Source organism: Tyto alba, unplaced genomic scaffold (assembly GCF_018691265.1).
Source record: "Tyto alba isolate M040663 unplaced genomic scaffold, T.alba_DEE_v4.0 Super-Scaffold_16, whole genome shotgun sequence".
Lineage (NCBI taxonomy): Eukaryota > Metazoa > Chordata > Aves > Strigiformes > Tytonidae > Tyto > Tyto alba.
In genome coordinates, this window is record NW_024881278.1 from 2,154,173 (window position 1) to 2,173,028 (window position 18,856).

An 18,856-nucleotide genomic window follows, 5' to 3' on the forward strand; every position below is an offset into this window, starting at 1 on the left:
CCCCCGGGCAGCTCTGCCTCACTCCACCCCAGCACTACCACTACCCGCTGCTGAGCGCAGATCTCTCCTCCCCACAACCAAGTGAGCCAGACTCTCCAGTCCAACCACTGCTCCATCTCGCTCCCCTGTTTCCCACCCTGACTGGCCAACTGTCATTTGTGAGAGAGCTCTTCGTCCCATCTGTTGACGAATACAGATTTTACTGATCTTGCCTTGAAAGCGAGGGGCAGTTACAAAAGTTCAGCTATGATTCCTTGACACTTGAATAATTAGAAATTGTGTTAGGCGGGTATGCCTTTCTTACATGCTTATTATGCTTTTCTTGTAATAGAGGTGAAAGTGGGACCTGAACCAAACTGTTTATTTAGAATTGTAACCTGCTTGGCTTACGACATACATGAATTTGTATCTAGCTGATGAGGAAACTAAATATGCAAAACTAAGCAATACTAGATAAATTAGATATTGTGCAGCTTGAGATTTAATTTTCCTATTCCAAAGTGACCAGTATCTATACATAAGGAACTATTTCTGACAGAAATAGTTCTCCCTAAAGCTGCTATCCTTCCCTTCCAATGTCCTGCATGTGTGTGCAGTTTTGATGTTTTTTTTTCCAATTTAATTCTCTTTTCAAAACACAGAATGTTTCAAAATCCTGGCAGTGTTCTTACTTACTCAACTGTTAAAACAGTGTTGTTTATGACCTCTGCTAAATCTTACATATTGAACAATATGGGCTGAAAAAAAAACCCAAAATCACAAACTCCTGTTCACTTCTGCAATGATCTGCCAGAACATGTGAACAGATAAAGCTCAGGTGTGCCTGCTTGTTTTAACCACAGTTAAATGACGCTAATAAAAAAACAAGACTCCAGCAGTTGTTTCAAGAAAAAAGTTCCTTGTCCAATGGCATAGAAAATAATACTGGTTCTTTTGCCTCTTCCATGAGTTTCAATAAATTGTGCCAGAAGATTTATTATCAGACTTGGTAACTCTGTTTGTCGTCATGATCTCATGGTTAAATCTGTTTCCTATGCCAAGAAGTTACAGTTGGTACATAAGATTGCCTACACATGATCAATGCCCATCTCTCACACCTCTGTTGAAATATTGCATTGCAAATCCTGTCTGAATCCTGTGGAGAATGGCTGGGTGTTTTTTTAGCCACCCAGCTAAGTGGGCCTGTGGCACAGCCAAGAACGCAACACACTGTGCAATAGTAACTAAATGTAGCCTTGACATGTTAGTCGTGAGCCAGGAAGATGTATGGGGCTGGAAAAAAAGAAAGATAGTACAAGCAGAAAACAGTGAAATCTGCACCAAATTATTGCCAGCCAGCCATGGTGGTTACTTACTGAGAAGTGTCAGGGTGTGGAGAGGTTGTGTTTAGCTTCCCCAGCAAAACATCACTCAAAATAACAAGAAAGTTAAAGGACCCTCAAACCATCCTCTGCCAGTCTTTTAGACTATACTTTTTAAGGCAGAAGCCTTTCTTGGATATCTGGCTAAAAGCTCTTCGACAGGTTTGCCACACTATTCAAATTATTCTATGGGTAGCCCTGAAAAACAAAATATTCTAATTACGATCTCCTAAATCTCAAGGAAGAACTAGTCAAAGCATTTTAAAATGTCTAACTATCAACCTTCAGCCCAAGCTTACAGAAACTACCTCTCACAGATTGAGAGTTTTGCATCCGTTCTGTTTCTGTGTATATGCCCGTGTCCTGAAATACAGTTCCCACTAGAATACTGCTGCTGAGTAGATCAATAAGAGGTGAACTGAAACCATGCAGCCTTTGTGAAAAGGGTAAACACCAACCAGGTGAAAATAATGGGTTTGAATCTGCTCACTTTTGGACCAGTCTCCTCTAAAGATGAAGAATGGATACGTGACTGAATTAGAATCGAGTTACTGCAAAAGAGTAAGTATAACATTTAACTTGAACTCAAGTTTCATCTGTAGATAGACTGGTAGAGGAGAAATATCCCATGAGAAATGAGACCAAGATACACTTTTCTATCCTGACTTACTAGCAGCAAGTAGAACAGGAGATAGGTCAACTCCTTTACACAATACTGAGAACAAATCACTAATATTTGAAAAGTGGGAAGACTTTGATGAAAACCCCTGTGAATGAAGGTACCCTTAACAGATACTTCTCCTATGGGTACCAGGTATTTTACAAGAAGAGGACAGGAAAGAGTCTTTATCTCAGAAAGTTTACAGACTAAATAAATTCCAGAGAAATGCAATGAGAAGGTACGTATCGTGTAGAAACGAGCAGAAGTAAATAGAGCACTGTGAACTCTGGAAATAATAAATTCTGGGTTTCTACACGTGTCTCATGTTGACTGACTTTGGTGTCAAATAAAGCAAGATCACTGACAGAAAATTCCTTCTTATTTGGGCTGTACATAAAATCTCCTTTCTACTACAGATTCTCCAGGGTACTGGAGGCAAGAGTTGACACCGCAGCTTCTCTTTCAACAGGGGATGTGCAGGGCCTTTCTCCTGTGCCCAGATGCCGACCTTAAGGAAAGACTGGATGATATGCCTTTGTCAAAACTGACTGAAAATGGCTGAATAGTTCACAGGTCATAAAACGTAAAGTGTCTGATAATAATACTGACAAACAAAATCATGCTTCACTTCACTTACATAAATCCATGTAATTCTCAGCCCACATGTAAGACAAGTTTTCAAAAGGTCTCCAGTAATACTGAATCACAGATATGAAAAAACTACTAATTCTACCTTATCTCTGCAAATTTTAAAATATTTTCCACCTATTGATAGATAGATCTGATTTTTACATTCTGATTAGCTTGATTTAATTATGCTGTGCTGAAAGGATAAAGAACTTCATGCCAACATTTTCAAAAGTATCAGTTAAGTGATACTTTGGGTTAGGGGTAAGATGGAAGCTGACAGAGCTCCATTTTTGATCTGTCATGCTTGGTAACGCTGTCTTGTTCATTACTAGCAGAGAGTCTGTTGACTTTCACACTTGGGTAAACTCCAGAGATGGATCTCTAATTCAAAAGTCACAGCGATTTCTTTACCAAATCAAAGAGGTAATGACAGGACTTCCTTTAAAAAGGAAGACAATAAAGTGAAGAGATTTGTCTTGTCATGACGGAAATTTAGGGAGAACCAAGATGCTAATGACATGCAGAGTAAAGCTTGCTGGAAATGGACAGGTGAACCTATGTGCTTGGGAAGACATTGGACATGGAGGGAGATGGAATTATCTTGTAAACATTACTTTATGATGAAAACTGCTGCTGTAACAAGTCCTCTTCTAGGTTTCTACACTGAGCACCAATGCCCAAGGGCCAGGATTGTGGGACCACCGTGCTCAGCTATCCATCCTTACAATAGACATACGAAAAAAGGACAGTCTCCTTGCAGTCCTTCTTGTTCCTGTATCTCTGGTTAAAGACAGTCATGTTTTGCAAAATTTTATTTCGTTAGCTTTCACCAGTGAGCAAGAGATGTGAGGAGGTCAATTAGCTCCTTTTCAGGGATGCAATAAATTACACCTCTCCAGAGAGAAAAAGTTTAACCCAAGGTGAAACTAAATTTGATTAAAGTTATTCCTCAGTTCCCAAATCACGTATCTCCTGTCTCAAGACACAAACTTATTCAAAATTGTTTTACCAAGTCTTATTAATGCACACAGCATATCCAACATTTCACATTATTGCATGTCAATGTACCAGTTTCATTAATATGCATCTGAAAACAAAGACAGATTACATGATTGGTTTCTATCCATTGAAAACACATAGATTTTAAGAAAAAGCAATTAAATTTAGCATATATCAGCAGCATACTTGTCACAAAATGAAAAACAAAAATGTTAACTTTTTTCTTTAAAAGGTGTAGATTTTGGCAAATGCTTATTTTTGGTTTGGAAACTGTACTTGTTCCTGTTTCATTATGGGTAAAAATTAGATTTTAGAAACAAAGGTTCTGAGTTCAACTTGAAGTAACACTGTTAAGAAATGTACTGAAACCAATAAATTATTAATAAACAAGTTCCACCCATGTGGAATTCTTCCTAGATTATTTGATAAAGTAATTTTGTATTTCTTAATCTGGGATTAAACTGAACCATACACATAGAGAAAGCAGAATCTACTTTGTAACACCCCCTTATATAGTCACCTACAGATGTACCAAACGGATATTTAAAGGTTTATAAAAATCTCACAATTGGTTGTTTTATAACCTAAAGCAAGTGAAGAGAAACCAAGGATGGTGGCCCATAGTTTAAGGTCGATTGTGATTAGAAGAGAATAAAAGGGGTGGAGATTGCATCAAAACAGTTTAAACAGGGTTTGTTTCCTTTGTGATCAAAACCAAACAGCAAAAAAACAAGATTTCTCCCTTTGGGATTAACACACCCTGATGCCTGCTAGAACCTCCCAAACAATCTTACCACCCACATATGCAAAAAAACCACTGTTTATGTAGCAATGATGCATGGAAAAAATTGCACAGGAGAGCAATGCCTTATATAAAGAAGATACAACATCAAGAGACATGCAGATGCACATTTTTGTGCCAGAGACAAAGTAAACTGTTCCTTTTGAACATGTCTGATGACAAGAGATTGCTGGAAGTTCAAAAGCTCAAACTCATTAATTTAGATTAATATGATTTTTAAAACCTGGGAAAATATATTGATTTTTCAAATACTTTGGACCGTGAAATGTCTTCAAAAAAGCTCATCCACTTTGACTTATTTCATTTCTTGGCATTGGTATCTGTGTAGCACCTGAAACTTTGAGGCTGACTGGCACGTGGCCCGAGTAGGAGATATATTTGATCAGATCATGGGGATGGGATGCTTTCAGGGAACAGCTGGCAGTGAGGTACAATGTGGTAAGCATGGGTGGTCTTAAATTTATTTCTCAAGTTATATTCCTTGGCCTCTAGGGTTCCCATTTAAATCACTACAGTCGCTGACACATGGCTACTAGGACTGGGTAGAAATATTTGTATCCTGCCCTCTCCAGGCAGTGGTTTGGGTGATCTTTACAGATTTCCCTCACAACAGTGTGCACAAATGCCTGATCACAGCTACCTTTACCTTCAGGAAGTGCAAACTGGGGACCACAGGGACAGAAATGTTCCTTTCAGAAGACAAACACAGAGTTTTGTGCAGACATGAGGACTGGACAGGAAACTGAAATACAGGGACAAACAGAGTCACTCTCTTGCAAAACAGCCCCAAGAACGTACAAGTGGCTCTGTGGTTCCATGACTAGGCTGGCAGCTTTGCGACTGTGAGAAGATTAGCCAGGTTAAAGTCTCAGATAGCTGTATGTGAGTCACAGAGAGGGGTGTATGGCAGCTCTTCAGACCACATGAATCAGCAGCAGTGACAGGGAAGCAGAAACTCAAATGAAAGTTCCCGGAGGAAGCAGATGTCGGAGCGCAGCATGATGTCAGCTGAAATGACCAGAAGTCTCAGCTCCACACCACAGATTTGTCTTTCCATATTGCTGTTGCTAAGTGAATAAATTCTCACTTCTTGGTAGGATGAGGGGGAAAAAGAGACTATTTTGGAAGAGGGGGAAATGACAGAGCCCATGCCAAACTCCATGCTTGGCCAAATGGACAAAGGAAAGGATACAGCTGAGTAATTTCCAAAATGACCGAGATGATCAGAATAACAGACAAGGCTTTGCTGCGTTACATCTGCACTGGTTGTTCTCCTAGAAATTCAAAATACTTCAGGAGGGAGGAAGTCACTTGGCCAGAAGAGGTTAAACATTACTTCGTGCTGAAGACATGGGTTCATATTGATGGTGTCTGCCCTGGAAATTCAGTTCTTCACCTCGCAGTTTTGCACTAAAGGTGTCTTGCTGAATGTTCTAGCTATCTGGCTGAGTTAACAGATCCTAAAGTGCGAAACGCTCCAGCTCCTCTTCAGTCTGGCACACAATACTGCTGGTTCCTGCTTCCTGCTCTTCTCCTTAAATGATGTTTATCTTCCCAATTCAACATCCATCCCACAATGACAACTCTCTCAGACGATTGTCTCACAAAACTTTTAGCTTGGCTGCTTTCTAAAACTGTTTTCTGTGGAAAAATTAGCTGCCAGGAATGGCAGGAATTCTCTGGCTGAGCCGCTGGTCATTGTAGGGAAATTTAATTTCCTGTTTTGTTAGTTAATGCCACAGTCCTAGCCACAACAGAAATTAATTTTCTTTAAAAAGAAACTAAAAAATAATAATCCATGAGAGAGTTTGTAAGTCTTGTTGGAAGCAGAAACAGACCTGTATATCACGATAAATTAAGGGATCCTTATGGTTGTCTAGTACCCTATAAAACAGGATTTGAATCACGACTGCACACTTGCAAACAGCAAGCTGTGAGAGGCAGCATGATGTTAACCATTATTCTGGCAAAAAGTCAGGTTTTATAGAGAATGTGGGAAAATAAGAGAAGATCAGTGAGGAGGATTATAAACAAATGCAATTGACCTGCTGCCGAGGTGTAGGAAAAACACATATATCATACTAATCGTTGTCTAGCCTTGTGTGTTGGACAAGTAGAATATCTGGGTTTCAATAACATTGGCCTGTGATACACTCAAAGACACCCTGTCAAACATGCTTGAGATTCCCACTCTACTGTGGGAAAGATCAAAGCACAGTGGTAAACTATGTCTGTGCAAATCCCTGAAATACAGGCAAAAACAGGAGGTTTGGTGATCCTCTAGCATGGAGCAAGCTCTGTGGTGCCTGTGTTCCTGTCTGTGTGCCTCTGCCTGGGTACTGCTTCAAGGATCTCCCAGCTGGCGAGGTAATGAAAATAAATGTAGTCTGCATTTCATCTGTGGGCTTTGTGGCTGTTCCTGCATCCTGCCTGTGCCGGCTCACACATCTGGTGTAGTTGGTAGGATCCAGGAACAACCATGTCATGGCTGGAAAAAAAAGTCAGGAATTTTTTGCCATTCCGGGATAGCCTAGTACTGAGTGCTGGACCCCTGTGGCCACCTCCCTTGGCTACACGGGGCCCGCCAGAAGCATGGTTTGAAATAGCTGACAGGGCAGTGGTTATCTACCAGACAGCTGAAACGGCGATGTGTGGATTGCCATGGACTGCGGCATCGGATTTTTCTCACAAGTTAGTGGGGAGATTGGGATGGTTATTAGTCACTGATCTTAGAGCTCTTGACAGTGAAGGTGTTGTATTATAGAGTAAAATGAGAGAATTGGAAAAGGAAGTTGGGACTTCACAAGATGCAAAGGCGATCGCACAAGAAGTAGTCACTACTCAAGAAGAACATTGCCGTGGGCTGTAAGATACTGTAGAATGGCTGATAGCACATATTGCTAATAAACGGAGAGTAGTGAGCAAGTGGCTGTGTGGTGCTCAGTTGCAGGCTGGGGTTAAACTACAACAGTCCTTTTTGGCACCCAACATGAGGCATGAAGAGTTCAAGATAACGACAGATTTAATTGGAACGTTCTGGATCAAATTTATAGTTGTTTCTATTTAGCTGTTAATTGACAGGCTTCTGTGCCTCCCATGGGGTTTGTTTGTCTTACTGTATTTTAGAGTCTCATTGGCTACTTTTTGCTTTCCGTGCCTGCTGCACTGCTTATCTTCTTATTCTGCTGTCCCTGGATACACTTCAATAGCAGCAATGGCTTGTGCATTGATTACAGGATTCAATCTGAACAGGGTAGCAGAAACGAAAAGTATCAAAAAGTGGCTTTAGAGAGGAGCACCTACCTTGCTAAAACCCTTGATTATACCAGCAGTCACAAATGTTATGGGCAATGTAGGTGCTCTAGTAAATACCTTGATGGAATCGGGGCTATAACTTTGGGACCATCTGTGTGGGTGGTAAATAAAGGAAACCTGGCAAAACTGAAAGGAGTTACATCACGGGTGATGAGGAAACAAGTGTGGAATGATCTTGTACAAGCTGGTGTCCCACGATCAGAAAGAAATGGGATTACAAAATCAGAAATGTTTCACCAATGGCACAAGTTAGTGTCTATGCAAAAAAGCTGACCACCCCTGGCCCCACCACCGAGTCTGTGCCCACCACCCACCCCCGCATGCCACCTCAAGGCAAGGCACTACCTCGCAGATGCCAGAACAGCAGAAATTAAGTTTTGACTGGTCCCCCAAAATTGCCACCACTGTAGCCTCTTATTTTGAGGAAGACTGACGCCCCTATGTTCCTTTGACTATAAAGTGGCAGTCGGGGGGGATTTTTACATGTGTCATCTCTGGGGCGATACTGGAGCTGAGGGTACTGTATTACATAGTAATATCAGTAATAAAGAAGCCACATCACAGATCTGTGGACTGGGGGCAAATTTGACCCCTGCCCGCTGAGCTAGGGTTACCTTAACAATAGGAAATGCCATTTCATTGGCCACATCACTGTTATTTGCCCCAGTTAAAGAATATATCTTGGGTATTGATGTGTTGGCAGGATGAACAGTTGAAACTTTAAATGGTTGCTTCCACTTTGGGACTTCACAAGCAGGATTTACTCTTCATTCTATAACCGTCTTGCACGGATTCCTGAAGTGGGATCCTGTTGTGCTGCCCGTGCCTGCCAAGGTGGTAACTGTAAAAAAATATTGTATTCCAGGGGAGAGGAGGAAATTACTCAAACCATTCTGGCACTTCAACAAGTGGGAATCATTAAGGAAACCATAACTGCTTTTAATAATCCTATTTGGCCTGTTCAAAAACCAGACGGCACTTGGAGAATGACTGTAGGTTGTAGAGAGTTGAACGAAGTCACATCCTCCCGCCTTGCAGTTATGGTACCAGACATTTTTACTCTTACAGAAAAAAATCAGCAAAAATTTACAGCCCTGGACGTTGGTGATAGATCTTGCTAATGCTTTCTTTTCAATAGCCATTACTATTTATAAAGCATGTGCACATAATTGTACTATTTATATGCAGCTACATTTAAGGGCATTGTATAGGCCATGGGGAAGGATAAAACAGGGTCAGTGGGCCTTGAATACCTGGCAGGTCTATTACATGGGCCCCCTGCCCCTGTGAAGGGGGTGGTGATATATATTCACTGCTGTGGATATGGAGTCAGGACTGTTTTTTGCTAAACCCACCAAATATGCTAATCAACATAACACAATTGAAGCATTAGAACAACTCATTCATCAATACGGACCTCCTCACCAAATACAAAGTGAACAAGGAACACACTTTATTGGACATAATGTCCAAGACTGGGCTCAAGGACTAGGGATAGATTGGATATTCCACACTGCCTACCATCCCCAAACTAATGACTTGATTGAAAGAATGAATGGGATATTGAAGGAAAAATTTAGAAAGCTAACCAGTACTAAAAGTTTACAACACTGTAGTTTCCATCTTACTAAAGCAGGTTGATTTTTTGGTTGCTTGGTTGTTTTTTTTGTTAAATAGCCAGAATATTCATAATCAAACTATGATGTTATTACAACACCTCCAGCACAAAACATGGTTAGGATTGAAATTCTTTCAGATGGTATCTCTCCCAAAATATTAACTACAGGAGAAATAAAATTGTTTACACTGGCAGATTGTGTGGTGGGATCACAACCTATTAGTGTAAACGTGATGATTCATGTAATAACCCCTGAGAACGCAATATGATTTTGTATCCCAACTTCTCTTACTTTATATCTCTATTGATATCAGATTCTTGAGTTCTTGTATTTCAGGTATCTTTGTGCCTAATGTAGAGGAGAGAGCATTGGAATGGTGTTACTGGTGTCATGAACCCAATACTGAATTGAAGTTCAATCTGAAAAAGTCTAGGCCATAGATCTTCAATCTGTGTGGGCAATTAACCCACATCAGGTTATCAAACCCAGAGTGATATTAGCTGAAGGAGCTGGAGCAATGGCGTATGTATTACTGGAAGAAGATGACACTCCTGTTTTCCTCCCTTATCACAGGTTGGCTCGTTGTGCTTTGTAGTCTTGTACTACAGGCATATGCCCTGGGTACATTTTTGTGAGATCAACATATAAATACTTGGATTTTGTTGGCCTCTGCTACAACTAATTCATCTGCCTTTTATATTGAGAGAGGATTAACAGCTGCAGGTCTTTTGACAACATGTTTCATTGGCGTGCCAACCCCAGTAGCTGTATTACAGAATTACACTATGCTAAGTGCTTTTGATATTAATGTTCCTCATTCTTGTTATTTCCAAGTAGGTAACTGTTGTACACCAAGGAACACTACCAAATCGATTGGCAGTGGACTATCTCCTCCTTTCACACCATAAACACTGCTCTGGATTTGAAGGCATGTGTTGTTTCAAAATAACTGATGAATTGGCCAGCGTAGAGGACGACTTTCAACATCTTCAGGACTTAATACACCAAATGAAACAATCTGCTGGTGATGCCTGGCTGGCTGAATGATTTAATTCCCTAACAGGATGAGCGGAACACCTGATTCAAAGCATTAGTGTAGAGATATGTTTAGTCCTCTTTCTATATGTCTTTATTACATGTCTCTGTAAATTATCCTGCCCTAAACCCCGCAAGTCCAAATGGACATTTCCAGCTTTGCCAGCCTCAGCAGAAGTAGTCCCTTGAGCAACGGGGTGGAATGTGGGAAAATAGCATAAGATTGGTGAGGAGGATTATAAACACATTCAAACTGCTGCCGAGGTGTAGGAAAAACACATATATCATACTAATTGTTGTCTAGCCTTGTGTGTTGGACAAGTAGAATATCTGGGTTTCAATAACATTGGCCTGTGATACACTCAAAGACACCCTGTCAAACATGCTTGAGATTCCCACTCTACTGTGGGAAAGATCAAAGCACAGTGGTAAACTATGTCTGTGCAAAACTCTGAAACACAGGCGAAAACAGGAGGTTTGGTGATCCTCTAGCATGGAGCAAGCTCTGTGGTGCCTGTGTTCCTGTCTGTGTGCCTCTGCCCGGGTACTGCTTCAGGGATCTCCCGGCTGGAGAGGTAATGAAAATAAATTTATATTTCATCCGTGGTTTTGTGGTTGCTGTTGTGTTCTGCCTGTGCCAGCTCACAGAGACCCAGACAGTCCCAAAGCAGGCATTATCTTATCATTCTGTCCATTATATTAATGAACTTGCTTCTGCAGTGAAATGCAGCCAGGCATGTCCCTTGCCGACATAGCAGGTAGAAAATGCGTATTACCTTACTTGCTTCTGAAAGCTAGACTGCCACTTACAGCTTGCAAAGGTAATTAATTCCCATGCTGAAGGAACATAAGTAGGCAGGCAACAGCACTAGCCACTTCATGGCTTTCTTTTACTAATTACCTCTACTGAGAAAGAATAAGCTTCTTGCCAGCTAATTACCCACAGAGGCCCCATTGGGGTTCTACATCAATTCAGTGCATTTTTAGATCAGTACAGCTGACTCCTACCAGAGAAATGCTGCCTCCTTAGAGTAAAGGATCATAGACTCACTTAGACTGGATTGGCCCTCACCTGGCCTCTGGTTTCATCCTCATGTTCAAAGGCAGGTCAACACCAAATTCTCAGCAGGGTTCTCAGGGTTTTGCCCAGCTGGATCCTGAAAGCCTCAATGATGGAGGCTCCAGAGAAACATGTCCCAGTGCTGTTATCTGCATCTTGATTTTTTTTTTCCCCCATATATGAAACCTCTCCAGCCTCCAGGCAAAGGATGAACCATTAACCACTACTGTTTGAGCCCAATGATCCAGCCAGTTATTAACCCATATAGTAATCTACCCATTGAGACCGTAATGTCCCAAGTAGTTTATAAGGACGGTATTGCTAAAGTCAAGGTAGATGACAAGATCAAGGTAGATCAAGACAAGATGGATGCCATCACTCTCTCCTCATTCACAAATCTAGTCACTTCATCATAGAAGACAATCAGCCAGTCAAACATAATTTATCTTTGGTACATCCATGCTTATTATTCCCAATCACCTTCCTCTCTATGCTCCCAGAAACAACCTTTGCTAGAAATGGCCTATCTTTTGAAGACCAGTGGAACATTTGCCCTTCTTAAGTTATCAGGATCTTCTTTGATATCCATTACCTTTCAAGGATGATAGTGTGTGATATCACTATGACATCAGCTGGCACACTTGGATGCTTCCCTTCTGGTCCTGTGCACTTGTATGGGTTGACATTTGTCAGGAGATCTATGACTCAGTCTTCTTCCTCTACTGGCAGTTTGACAACACAAAGGTTTGAAACACTTGGTTGGTGAAAACTGAGGCAAAGAAAGCATGGAGTACTTCAGCCTTACCTGCATCTGCAGTCACTAAGTCATCCACCCCATTCAGCAATAGGCCACATTTTCCATGTTTATTCATTTGCTACTAATGTAGCAGTAAAAGTTCTTGCTTCCTTTGATGTCCTTTGCAAATGTTGACTCCTGATGAGCCTTGGCTTTCCTAACACCATCCCTGCATGCCCCTGCAATGTTTCAAAATTCTTCTTTCATAGCCCATTCCTGCTTCTACCTCTTGTACAGTGCTTTTTTTGCACTGGAGCTCAATCATGAGTTATCTGGTTAGCTAAGCTAGTTTCCCGATACATTTACTTGTTTTCATAAGTACAATGATGAGCTATTCTTGTGCTAAGAGGAGATTGTTTTTAAAAGACCTGACATGCTAGGTCTCTCAAGCCAAAGCAAATCAATACATGATATTTTTGTCAGGGGCTTAAACTTCCAAAATTGATTACCTGAATTTAGAGATTTCCAGGTGTTAACAGGCTAGCGACTCCAGCCCTACTGGAAACTTACTTATTGTGCTATGTGAAAAATCTCTAGCCTTGTATGTAAAGCCTCATGCAACACACTTAAAGCATTGCTACAGGAGTCACTGACTGTTACATGTGCCTACACACCGGTCACATCTCAGTTTGCAGGAAGATGTCTTCAACATTTCCTGCTTCCAAAGCACTGAGCTCATCACATAGCAGGGTAGATGACAGAAACAAGGGTGTGGATCTGAGACCTGTGATTACTAGCTGAGAGTGCCGGTGCAAAGCAATGAATTTCTGGGGCTCGAAACCAAGTAGAAGGCAGGAACTGAGGATGAGGAGGTGATGTCTGTGGTACAGGTGAAGAAACAGGTAGTAATTGGTAGAGAACTCTGACTGGAAACCAGTTCTCAATATCTTCCTGTTGTCATTACAGCTATGAAACCTAGAGGGTTTACAGGGATTGCACTTTCCACTAACACGCACAATGGAGCAGGTCCAAAAGACTTAGGTGCCACAGGTGAAACAAGCTGCGGCCAATGAAGTCCCCTTTCAGTTTGTTTTTACGAAAAGCAACACCAAAAAATTAAGATATGTCAGAAAAAAATGATTCAGTTGGTAGATTATTATGGTTACACTGCTGAGTCGGCAAACATTTGGAAAGGCTGTAATCTGATCAGCCTTAATGCTCCCTCCTTTCTCTTCTCTTATTAATAAGCCTTATCACATGACTCTAATTGTGGGAATTAGCTTACTTTTTTCCCCGCAGGACTTATTAACATTTATATTGAGTTTGCATCCAAAATGCCCCAGTTACACTAACTACTGCAAAAGCACATGAAGCAAGTGCTATCTATATATGTGAAAGGACACAGCACAAAGAAATTACAGGGGGCATTTATAACATACAAGAAAATTATTCCTGTGAGAACAGTTGCATGGCATACTCATTTCATGACTCTTCTTATAAACAATCAATGTTTTCTTTAAAATCTTCATTGGGGAGTAAGTGACATTGTAGTGCAGAAAGGAGAGGAAGAAAAGCAAGGGAGACAAAAGCATGGAAGGGACTGGGACTGGCTGCTGGAGTACGGAATCAATAGCAGAGTAGAACAGTTAGAAGGGGGTCCAAATGTCACAGGAGAGAGAGTAAATATAATCAGCTTCCAAATTTTAAAGCCCTCAAATGCTGGAGGCTATTGCATTTTCAGGTTATGAAATAGGTGAGGCAGATGTTACTGGGTTTGATCTCATCCTGGGCTCTTTCTTGCTTTCAGAAAGGAGCTTGAAAACACTGGAAAAGGCTGTAGTCTTGTTCACTGCAAGTTTCTTCCAAGCTACTGACATTCTCAGTGCAGATGAATTTGCAAATAGCTTTATACAGTCTTGGAGGCTCTCTAAGGCATCCAAGGAAATGAACTATCAAAGAAATAAAATTGTTGCATGCGTACTGCAGGAAAAATTTCCACTGGACAAACATATTTATTGTTTTAAAAATCCAATGTCACCTACAATTGACACCCAATCAACAGCAGTATAACAGCAAAAGAAACCATCGCTAGGAAAATACCTTCTCCTGGCTACTACAGTTGCATAAATAAATAGATTAACTATTGAATTGTGCTTTGGATAAAGGCAAGTCCAGGCTACAGGTCCTGGAAGAACATAAAACATCTGCCTGTGTTATGAGCACTGATGAAGTGGAAGACATGGCCCATGACCAGCCTCCCAGATCTTAGGTCTTACTGTGGTCCAATTTCCAATGAATGCAAGGGTGCAGCATCCTTGTGAGGACATGGTTAGGCCTGGTGTCCATTACTACATGGGAATCTGTGCTATCACCCAGAATTGAGTGAGTCAGACTTAAAATAATCACAGAAGCTATTCAAACAAGCAGTCCCACCCCGAAGTAGTACATTCTCTTGCCTAATAGCAACAGCTTCTCTCTGGTAGGATGCCTCACTGCTGCTTTATCACTCAGCTACCTCCTTTCCCTTCCTTGGTATGCCACAGATTGCTAGAAGCAAACAGAGCCTCCCTACTCCCCCACATTTGATCATCCCTAATTACCTTCCCCAACCCATTAAACAAAATCCTTTCTCTGAAAACCTGGAGGTTTTGCTGTATAAGAATTGCTCCTCTATTTCTGTCACGCACACAGACACACAAAATGTTCTTACATCATTAAGATGCAAAACACATTGCTGCTGAGCCACTGTTTTCAAAAGCAGTGTTTCCAAAGCCAGCATTTCCTGAAGCCAATGCTTCATGTGGGCTCCCTAGAAAAAAAAAAAGGTTTATGGAGCTGATTTCTGCAAAGCCTGATGTTCCAGTCAGTCAATTGTGTGCAACTATTGCTACATATTCCTAGCTTAGAAGCCTTCACTGTCATGTCCTCACTGCAGCCTCAGCACCACCAGTTGCCTCTCTCAAATGAAAGCACATCTCCCTCCTCCCCTCCCTGCAAAGTAACACAGCTGTAACTAACCCCAAAAGTTTCAGAACTGTCACAAGTTTCAAGTGCTAGATCCAGCATCATCAGTCATGTCCCCTGAATATCCTAGCACTATATTTCCCCTCCTATGTAAGGTGTTTAATGGTGAGTTAATTTACTGAATATGCAGTAATGTACATATACGTGTGTGTGTGTATGTGTGTGTGTGTGTCAGAGTGTTAGGGGAAATCAGGGAAAGGTGAAGAAAGAGCAGAAGAGGATGAAGAGAGGAAGATGACTGGAATCATGACAAACCTGGGTCTGATTCCTGCACAGGTTTCCTTGTGCACCCAGCTGCCATATTCCTTGCTCCTCTGACCCCAGCTGTAAAGTGGAAAGCACAACTCAGCAGGGTGTTGCAAATATAAACACACTGGGAGACTGTGTGAAGTCGCACGCTTATAGCAGTAAGCCATGTAAACAGATCGGGTAGGAAGGAACAGTATCTGTTCCTGTGAAATAGGATAAAGCATAAGTACCAAACAGGGTGAGGCGGCTGGGGCGGGGAAACAGACCAGACAGGAATGGGGAGATTCCTACCAGGAATGAGATTCCTGGTTCATACAAGACTTGTCTGTTATTGTTTCCTTCTTTCCCAATCTGTGTTTGAAGCAGGAAGAGAGGGGAAATGGTATGTCATTCAGAACGAAGTGCTAGACTTGGATTTACCAAATCTGCCTTTGATAAACCTCCTGAACTTTCTAAGGCTTCACTTCCTCACCACTTCCTCAGCCATGGATAGTATTTGCAAGTGGTTCAGTGTTTCTATCACACGTCACACGGCAGGGTAAAATCCCTTCTCCTCCAACCATATGGTGCTTGTAAGACTTCACTGATCTAGCAGGTACATCTACTAACATTCCCTTCGTTTCTTTGCTGCCCCTTTCAGGCCAATCTTTATTTCCTTTTTTTTTTTTTTCCACACCCTCAGTAATATTCTACTTTACTTCTCTAGCCATGTCATTCCTAATCAGGAGGAAATCCTAATTATTCCCCTCCTGGGAGTCTATTGCTTTCAAAAGCAGTTGTTTGCAGCAGGTTAACAATAACTGAACGGCAAGGCTTACTCCTTGAAATTTGCCACTCTAACTGAAGGCAAAGATTTCAGGCATCATTGTGGCAAAGAGCTAACACATAAAATGATGAGGAGATATATGTTATCTATAGAAGGATGCTAGATTATGTTTCTGGAAACAAGTACCAAGAAAGGCCTTTCCAATCATTGCACAAGCTTTTTTGCTTTCCTCATCCTACACAAGCCGATGATCGGGAAACACCCATTACAAGGGAGACACCTGAAGCCAGACAATCATCAAGCATGACACTGGGCGTGCCTTCATTAGAGTGCTAGGTGTGTGAGATCCCCACTCAGAGAAAGATATAAGATAGCAGTTTATTTGTAAAACAGCGGAGCCCTTGCCAGTTGTTGTCTAAAGATTTCAACAGGGCTGATCAGGTGAGTGCTCAGGCTCCAAAAGCAACCTTCTCCGTCCCCCTCTCACCATCACACCATGCAGTAAAGCCAGCCTATTTCCAGTCACTACAAGATTTTTTACTAAATATCACATCAAGATCCAGAATTAGGATACTTCAAGACAGACAGTACGTTGCCATGTCAGAACAGGTATCGCAGACAAACATCTTTTAAGATTCGGGCTTTTCTGGCAAAAGCAAACCTTTGGTTTTGTGGTTCATTCTTTAGGATGCTACATGCCAACTGTTCTACAAAATGTTCACATAAATGAGAAGTGTTGGTTTCAAAGAGAACAGCTTGAGAAAACAGTGAGCAAACTGACTTGGATTTTAAACAGTACAAGGCTGGAGAGAAGGCATCAGTAAAGTGCAGGCATCAGTTAAACCAGCCTTGCAGTAATGTAAACATCAAGAAAAGACTGATTCCCCTGCCTACCTTTTTTTTTTTTTTTTTGGTTATACTTGTTTAGTAATAAATCACACTTTAAAAACCACTCCACATACACTTTAAGTTGATAAAATAGCTTTCCACTAGTGATTTATACATCACAAAGTCAACTTCACCATCGGTTAAGCTTTAGAAAGAAACTACATTACAGCGTGCATTTGTTTGTTGTGTTTGATATGAACTAGAGGCTAATTAATCCACGGGACCAACAATGTGTTGCATGAGCATTCACAACTCTCACTGCAGGTTAGGATGACATGAAAAAAGCAGCTTCAGGTCCCAAGATCATAATATTTAACACACAAATCTAATCCATACAACCTGTTCAATGGAGACTGAGACCGCCATAAATCTATCTTAATAAGTAATGTTACAGCTACCTATTTGTTTTCAATATTGAGGCAATTAGAGTAAACAATTAAACCTTACCTTCATTCCTTTAGTAATTCCATTTTTCTTATACATTCCACTTTTTAAGAGGTTATTCTGCTTCTGATGGTGATGATGTAGATGTCCATTGCAGACAGCACTGGGATTAGCCATCTGTTTAAATTAGTCAGATTCTCAATTCTTAAGGGTGTCTCAGGTCTTGCTACTGTAAAAAAGACAGTGGGACGAGCAGATAAAGTTTTTGGTTAAGGCCTGAAAGGTATCCAACAGGTCTGTCAGGATTTTCCGGGATGAGAGGAGGAACTATCTTTTGCAATATCTTAGAAACTTAAAACTCTTCCTTTCATACACCTTCAGCCCCAGCAAGCTAGAACGCGAAATACATAGCAGGAGGTGTGCTCTTAAAATCTTTGAAAAATACTGCTCATTGCTGGCTATTGTATGAACACTGCTTCTATGAGTCAACAAGACTGCTGCAGCTATCAAGAAGTGGGTGGATTCAGAGGCGGAGACACTTAAAGATATATTACCTCTTAAAGATCTCCCAGTGAGGAACATTACATTATTTTCTCCTGATTACACTCAATGTAGAGCTATGCCACCCCATTTAGAGTAGAGTAAGAAAATGTTTTGCAAATTTAAACAGAGTAACCTTTAAAATTACATGGTTCATCTTGCTAAGAACATATTGGCTGAAAAAAAAAAAATTTGCTGAGTAGAACAGAACTTTTTTTTTTTTTTTTATTCTCTTTTTACGGAAGTAACATGATAGACACAATATTAATGCTTCAAGGAAATGGAAAGCATTTTAGAATTGAAAAGAAATTTTATCTAGAGCTATAAACAACATGTTTGGCCCTATCCTACAGATGCATGCCCAGGTATTTACTAGAGTGACCTGTCCCTTTAAACGCAGTTTGGCCAGCAATGGGATAAATGTCATGCTATTATAATTAATGAGAAATGGACTTTTATAAAGTTGATTAATTTAGTTTTATAACAAGTCAGGCTTTAATCACACATGAAACTAATGAGCAGGACTAAAATACATCCTTGCTTTTAAGACAAGAGTTTACTGATTGTGGAAATACATACTCGTATTGCTGAACAAAATTTTAATGTTTAAGATTTTAGTGGCAAAACATAGAAGTATAAGCCTCTCTGGCAGCATTTGATAGATTCCCTCCCAAAATAACTAAAATTAATGTGGAGAGAGATTAAAGGAAAGCTGTATTGTAATATCTATTTTGGAAAACAATAAGGATGAAAGTCTGGGAGAATAAATATACTTGGAGTGTTTTAA

At 40.8% G+C, this 18,856-nt stretch overlaps 1 protein-coding gene across 4 annotated transcripts in view; it reads right to left on the reverse strand.

The window, feature by feature from the left end:
- The window catches only part of SPTLC3 (serine palmitoyltransferase long chain base subunit 3), an 89,557-nt gene extending 71,559 nt beyond the window's left edge, over positions 1 to 17,998 (reverse strand). For 2 of the 4 annotated variants that reach the window (XM_042789925.1, XM_042789924.1), the window contains exon 1: positions 17,593 to 17,998. In XM_042789925.1, the coding sequence (XP_042645859.1) occupies positions 17,593 to 17,706 (114 nt within the window). In that variant the 5' untranslated portion in view covers positions 17,707 to 17,998. Of the gene's footprint in view, positions 1 to 14,928; positions 15,024 to 15,497; positions 15,567 to 17,592 lie in introns of those variants that run through there. The other 2 variants (XM_042789923.1, XM_042789926.1) reach the window with 2 other exon arrangements.
- Positions 17,999 to 18,856: the final 858 nt, after the last annotated feature.